Here is a 7,221-nt window from a genome sequence, read left to right as displayed (position 1 = left end):
ATAATGATTTGAAATATAACCAACCCCTAAATCAGACTTTATTTCCACCTGGAGTAAATTATTTAGCATATTTAGATGCTTATACTTTGGTACTTTTACTTGAGTAGCATTTGGAATGCAGGACTTTTACTTGTAACAGAGTATTCCTAAACTTTGGTAGTACTACTTTTACTTAAGTTCAATATCTGAGTACTTCTCCCACCTCTGTTATTTCCTTCCACCACTGAGTATTTGACTTTTTATTTGTGTACACAAGTGTGTTGATTATTTCCCTGGGAGAGAAGTTGTTCAGTATGTCAGTTGACCGTAAAAGTGACGCATGCGCACATAGCTTAAGTGACCTAACACATGCGCAGTGGGAACGAAAGCCTTTCCTGTCAACATGGCGCTGTACAGAGCAGGGTTGTTGTTAAGGACATCCAGCAGATTATTACCGGGAAACCCTCTCATATTCCCCGCTGCTGTCCGAACACAGAGCTCCGTGAGCGGGGTGCTGGTGCCCCGGACCTCCCTCACCAACCCGCCGTGGCCAGAGCAGCTCCCCTCGGTGGATGAGGCGGAGGTTCTGAGGCGACACGCCGCGGTGGTGAGCACCGTGAACCGGAGCATCGAGCAGCAGGACTTCGGCCGCTTGTTCGCCGTGGTGCACTTCGCCAGCCGGCAGTGGAAGGTCACCGGGGAGGACCTGATCCTGATCGAGAACCACCTGGAGGCGGGCTGCGGGGAGCGGATCCGCCTGGAGAAGGTGCTGCAACTTTTTGTTTTTTTGCTGGAGAAATTGCAAGATAGATAGATAGATAGCAATGTGTTCAGACATTAACATATAAAATAAACACAATAAACAATAAACAGCAAGTATATTTACATAATCTACAGTATAAAGAACATGAACCACAAAGAATACTCAATATAAATGGTTCTAGAGAGACTGTTCTATAAAAAGCCCAATATACTACAGTAGTAGAAATATACACTTGTAGTAGTAATATTGTGATGGCAGCCAGGTGGTTTTTTTCTTTATCTATTATTAAAACAAGCAGCATTTCATTTTACATTCTATTTTTGGCTCATCTCATTCTATTTGACTTCTCCTGCATTACTTGCACATCTACAGCTGCAATGGAAAACTAAAGTCCCTGACCCCTGATACAAATAGTGAAAGAAGAAACTGAGTAGAAATAAAAAAGTGCAAGAGAATATTGCAAGACTGATGTGCAAGTAGTGCAGGAGTAGTTGTGTTCAAGTAAAATAGAATATAATTAGTTAAAAATAGAATGTAAGGTGTTCTTTTTGTAATAATGGAAAACAACCACATCCCTGCTATCACACATTTTAAACACAATACACTTATTTATTTGTTAAATACTGGTACTTTAATATTTAATGCATGCTGTGTTTGGCTCTTTAATGCTGCTGTAACAATGTACATTTCCCGTTGATTGATGCTGATGCTGGTTCTGATTCTGGACAAGGTGCTGCTGGTTGGCGCGGAGGACTTCACCCTGGTGGGGAGGCCTCTGCTGGGGAAGGATCTGGTCCGGGTCGAGGCCACCGTCATCGAGAAGACCGAGTCCTGGCCCAAAGTGCATATGCGTTTCTGGAAGAGACACCGGTACCAGCGCAAGATGATCATCGTGCAGCCGCAGACGGTGCTGAGGATCAACAGCATCGAGCTGGCCCCCAGGCTCTCATGATGATGGACTATTCCACATAGACTGTTTGTTTTCTATTCATTTAAATATGCAAACTGTGAATGAGTTGCTTTCTTGCTGCAGCAAAGGGACTCCTCTGACAGTTGTTGACTGTTTGAAACTGTAAATAAAGATTCATCTTTTGACTGATATTTAATTATTCTGTAATAGTGTTTTTAAATTACAGTAGTCAGTGGTGGAAGACATACAAGCAATACCAGTGTGCAAGAACTCTGTTACAAGTAGAGTTTCTGCAGTACAATCTACCAGGAGGTTGAAATGTATTTAGCTTAAGTACAAATACTTTCTCAACAGGTCGTCTTATTTGCGACTTTGTACTTTTATTCCACTCCCTTTAGTTGCTAGGCAGATTTGGATGAATGATGGTAAATATAATCAGCCCTTAAATCAGACTTTAGTTCACCTGGAGTAAATCCAGCGGCTACCCTGCAGTATACAAAGCCATTAAAGCTAGCTGCACCTTTACCAGCTCTGAGAACACTTTAATGATCAATCATTATAAAACATATCAGAGATATTATTCTGAAATGGACCAATCAGACAATGACTACTTTTACTGTCGCTACTTTAAGTACATTTAGATGAGAGTACTTTCTACTTTCACTGGAGGAACATTTAGAATACTTTTACTGTGGCAGAGTATTCCTACACTCTGGTACTTCTACATTACTCAAGCACACGATCTGAGTACTTCTACTTTACTCAAGTACAAGATCTGAGTACTTCTACTTTACTCAAGCACACGATCTGAGTACTTCTACTTTACTCAAGCACACGATCTGAGGACTTCTTCCACCTCCGTCAAAATCAATACAATTGAGAGAAAAGTATTTCACTGACGAGGAAGACGATGGAAAAAACTAATATATAAGCGCATTATTATATAGAAGATGCATGAAATTAAAATAGACTACAAGTAGATCTAGGCTAACTCTAATTTGTAACAAGGAGACTTGATATTTGTTGACTGGGTTCAAATCTGTAAATTAAAATAAATCTTTTGCAGATGAATGATATTTAATTATTGTGATTCTGTTGTTTTAAGTGCTAAAAGTCATGTCATGTCAGTCAGTGGTGCTTTAAACATTTGAATTTCACAAGTAATAACATATTCATTAATAACCTGAATTAATTACCAAGCTGTACACTTAAGTGCTCCTTAAGGAAGAGAATAGCATTTCCCCCCAAATCTGACACAAAGAGTAACAACAAACATGTTTGAACAGTCAGAAGTAAAACTGCTTTATTTAGAAACCTGATTGACGCATCTCTGGAAACAGGAGAGCGGCTGTTCCTCCTGCAGAAGACGGCTCTTGTGAAGGCACTGTTGAACATTTCTGCTCAGTGGTAGCACGGTTACTCGTTACTGAACTCCAAAAACGCAGGAGGAGATGTTTTAAAAACCAGGAGCTTGTCCAACAGGCGGGGAAACAATAATCAAAAAACAAATCGAGTGATTAAAACAAAATGAAATGCTGCTACTGATGTTAACAGAAATACCTTAAGAGGCTCCTATTTAGAGTCTAAATTAAAGGAAAAAATAATGTTAACAGTAAATTGAGAATCATTACAGCATTTTCAATCACTTTCAGGCCTTTCTTTATGTCCAATAATAACATCTAACTCCCTTTATCCCAAAGACAAATAATGTATGTATACCTTTTTTTAAATTTCAAAATGGTTCTCATCCTTTGAGGTGTTGATATGCCGAGTTAAGACAAGATGTGCTGAATCTGACAGGCCCATGTTACTCTGCTTATCACCAAACATACAGACTGTAAACTGATTTCACCGTTTTTAAATCAAGTAAGTACGTTTGGTTTCAAGTAAAGTAATTAAAACGCCAGAAGTCTCACTGGAGTTTGGTGTGACATTTTCTCATTTTAAGAAAATAATCTCATTAAAGGTTGACTGAAGCCAAAACAAAAATCTGAGTCTGAGCAGCACTGAAGAAAACTATTCTCAAAACAAAATCTCAAGTATAATCTTCAAAAGTCCGATTAGAATTGTCCAAAAGATTGACTCCTCTTCCTGGAAGTCGTCCTCCTCTTCTGCCTCTTCTGATTTCTGTTTCTTTTGTCCGTTTTCTGAAGTGTAAGAGCCCTTATCGAACAGGTCAGGGGGAACCGTCTGATCGTAAAACACTCGCATTTCAAACTCGCTCTCCTTGTGGGACGGGTGGCCGTAGATGCCGATGCCCACGGGCCTGGAGAAATCCCCTGGCACCACCACCATGTCGTGTCCGCAGGTGACCGACTGCAGCTTGTAGGTGTCAAAGCTCGGGCGCAGGGTTTTGTCCGAAACGTAGAGGTCCGCGTCGCCCTTGAGGCTCTGCATATGCAGGATGATTCGGCCATCGTGGTTGAGGCGCAGGTAGCTGTAGTTGCCGGCGCCGATGTGGCCCTGGACTACGTGAAGCAGCACCCAGTTTTCGGGGAGGTCGTCGTCCTCAGAGGAACTCAGGAAGCCTTGGGCCTGGGACAACAGAAAGGCTACAAGCAGGGCACTGCTGCTCAGCATCATGATGGCGGCATCCGTCACTCAGTCACCGCCTGGCAACACCAGACAGCCTGAGGACCAGAGGAGAGACAAGAAGCTTTAAAAAAAACACCCAAACAAAGGAGGAAAGTAACGCTGCATTACAGTCAGATCACATTATTGGTGCATTAATGATTTCATAACTTCATTGTTGTATCGGTAAAGGTGGGGTTTATTTGAATTAATGTATACACTACTGGGTAGCTTAACCTGTAATAATATATGATAATAAGTGTGTCAATTTATATATTGTAGTAACCTAAATCTGCAAAGAAACTAGCAACTAAATATGCAAAACATATGTAGTCGAGTAAAAAGTCTAAAGTAGCATAATGTTGTAAAAAAACTATAGTAAAGTACCTACATGTTGTACTTAAGTACAGAACTTGAGTAAATGTACCGAGCATTTGTATGACGAAATGCTGCTTTCACATTTTATTCATTAATTTTGGATAATATATCCAAATACTTTTCCACCACTGTGGATTTGGGATATTGCTGCTGGTAAAACAGTATGAATCCTGGCTGCTGATGCCCTCCCTCTCAGGACAGTTTAAAAATAAACCTCTGACCCGCAGCAGAGCTAAAAATAATCTGCTCGGTGCTAAATCTACCGGTGAGACCGACCTTTGATACGAGGGAAAACAACGAGTTTCATGTTAAACAAACAGGTTATTAGCTTTAAATATCAGCACCAACACGTTCAAACTTGAAATGTAATATAACAACGGGTTTAGTTTGTATTCAAACGCAGTAAGTGTCGATAACTCGTTGTTTTTTAGTTTAATGCTAATATGCTAACACCTGCCAGTAGCATAAACCTGAAACCAAACCAGGAAGTGCGCCAGCCGTTGAAGCGGCATTTTATGAATGGACGTAGTGGCCAAACTATGGTACTGCAACTCCCGTCACTTTTCTCGATTTACATTGGGAAACGAAAATACGTTTACGTGACATTTTTGACCACCTCTTACAACTTATTTTGTGTATGTTGTTTATGTTTGCACCACCATACACCAAATCCAATTCATTGTATGTGTAAACGTATCTGTCAATAAACTCAGATTTTCTCTCTCCATTGATTTAACTGAGCCAAAAGTGGAGATTGTAGGCGGGGCTTAAGGAAAAGCTCAACTGCGCATGCCCTGTGGGCCTACATACGGGTACTTTCTGAATCTTCAGCTCTATCTATGGCTTCAAGCGCCACTGAGAAACTCTCATAAGAATGAACCTAGTATCCAGATCTTTTTATACAACCTACTAAGATACGATAAATAAAATCAAAGTATAATACGTGATTATTTCAATAAATTGGTCATTTCTATATTTGATAATATACATTTCAGCTTATGTTTGATCAACATGAATCAGGCTACCGAAGCTTAGAGCAGATTCTTACTTATTTAACTGGTTAGCTTCTTAAAGCTATGACGAAGCTAACGTAGCTAACTAGCTTGTTCAGTTTAAGCTAAATCCGCTTAAGTTTGCAGAATATTGCTGTTGCCGATTCAGCTTAAACTTGATCAAATTAAGTTACCAATAATTATTAAACATGTATTGATTATTAATTTAAAATACGGTTACTCACACAGCTGTCATTTTCTAACCAACATCTTCGTCCAAACAAAGTTCACTTCTTCGGTTCCTTTTCCTCCGAATCACCCACAGACGAGGAGATCATTAGCGACACCCACTGGTTGAACATGGTAACGGCACCACCAGGAATCACTAAACTTCAGTAATACAAAGTTTGTTTAATGACAGATCTTCTGAATTGAAGGCCCCAGAGAAATAATGAAGCAAGAATAAATGAATAATATGCAAAATGGAAGTGCCTTTTCAAGTCTTACTTATTGGTGAAACATAACTGCACCTCCAGGAATTCATTCAACCAAATATACGTTTTTGATGAAAGATTAACTAATATTTTGAACTCAAGGCCCCAGAAGTAAAATAAAGCAAGAATAAATAAATATTGTGCAATTTTTTGTGCAAAATTAATATTAGCCAACTTTTGAAGTCCTACAGGATATTTCAAGTTTTTATATTATTTAGTTTTGACTGAATAATCCCCGTATGAAAAGGTGTGTTTGTTTGCTTGACCCTGCTTTGATTTCCGACCTTTAGGGCAGTGGCGTTAAGTAAATAATAACATTTAATAAATGTACTTACGTTCTTTGTAATTGAGTATTTAACTTGTTATATTACTTTTATTCCACATTTTAGATTCAAATATTGTACTTTTTTCCTCTACAATTCATTGATTTTTGACATTCAGATAAAAACAAAAAAATATCAATAATTAAAAAACGATTTATGAATATAGATACACAGCAGTATACTATGATTAAACATGTAGTTGATTCTGCATATTGATTTGAACGTTTACTTCCCACCACTGAGATTGGGCCTGAGATGTAGTCTAAAGGAAATCAGTCCCCTTACCTCCTTTAGGATAAAATGGCGAACACACTCGCATACATTAAAAAATGAATAGATTTTGACACGAGGCTCTTTAGGATGAGTTAAAAATCTAACAGCTGCACTGCCCCTGGTGGCCTCGCGGTGACACTACATGTTCCTCATGTCACTTCATTAACAATTAATTTCACCACAAAGTAACTGCTACAAAGACAATTAGAAACTCTATAGCCTCCAACGTCAACCAGAATAAAGAAACTTCCACTTGTATCTTTCCTTGCATTCGAGTACAGCAACAGGTACAGAGAGACTTAAAGAGGTCATATTCTGCTCATTTTCAGGTTCATATTTGTATTTTGTTCCTCTCCTGGGACATGTCTCCATGCTTTAATGTTCAAAAAGCTCTTTATTTTTCTCATACTGCCTGTGCTGCAGCACCTTTTGTTACCCTCTGTCTGAAACCAGAGCCCAGTCTGCTCTGATTGGTTGTCTGGCTGGCTGTTTCGATTGCTTAGAGATGTCCCGCCCCTTAGCCCATCACGTGCAATGT

The 7,221-nt window shown here is 39.3% G+C and overlaps 2 protein-coding genes across 2 annotated transcripts; one reads left to right on the top strand and one right to left on the bottom strand.

The window, feature by feature from the left end:
• Window positions 1-337: 337 nt before the first annotated feature.
• On the top strand, window positions 338-1,843 carry mrpl21 (mitochondrial ribosomal protein L21). Its single transcript, XM_063884692.1, has 2 exons — window positions 338-745; window positions 1,473-1,843. The coding sequence occupies exons 1-2, from the start codon at window positions 383-385 to the stop codon at window positions 1,692-1,694; spliced, it is 585 nt and encodes a 194-aa protein (XP_063740762.1). The 5' UTR covers window positions 338-382; the 3' UTR covers window positions 1,695-1,843.
• A 1,082-nt stretch (window positions 1,844-2,925) lies between these two features.
• On the bottom strand, window positions 2,926-5,957 carry c5h6orf120 (chromosome 5 C6orf120 homolog). Its single transcript, XM_063884693.1, has 2 exons — window positions 5,839-5,957; window positions 2,926-4,282 (listed from the first exon to the last, which is right to left on the bottom strand). The coding sequence occupies exon 2, from the start codon at window positions 4,233-4,235 to the stop codon at window positions 3,675-3,677; it is 561 nt and encodes a 186-aa protein (XP_063740763.1). The 5' UTR covers window positions 4,236-4,282; window positions 5,839-5,957; the 3' UTR covers window positions 2,926-3,674.
• Window positions 5,958-7,221: the final 1,264 nt, after the last annotated feature.

The sequence above is a fragment of the Eleginops maclovinus genome, chromosome 5 (genome assembly GCF_036324505.1).
Source record: "Eleginops maclovinus isolate JMC-PN-2008 ecotype Puerto Natales chromosome 5, JC_Emac_rtc_rv5, whole genome shotgun sequence".
NCBI lineage: Eukaryota > Metazoa > Chordata > Actinopteri > Perciformes > Eleginopidae > Eleginops > Eleginops maclovinus.
This window is presented reverse-complemented; position numbering and strand designations above follow the sequence as displayed.

Bases quoted from the DNA above. Each gene is read 5' to 3' on its own strand.
- mrpl21 (XM_063884692.1), top strand. From the start codon at position 383: ATGGCGCTGTACAGAGCAGGGTTGTTGTTAAGGACATCCAGCAGATTA. The intron at 746-1,472 runs GTGCTGCAACTT...ATTCTGGACAAG, and splicing joins AGCGGATCCGCCTGGAGAAG to GTGCTGCTGGTTGGCGCGGA.
- c5h6orf120 (XM_063884693.1), bottom strand. From the start codon at position 4,235: ATGATGCTGAGCAGCAGTGCCCTGCTTGTAGCCTTTCTGTTGTCCCAG.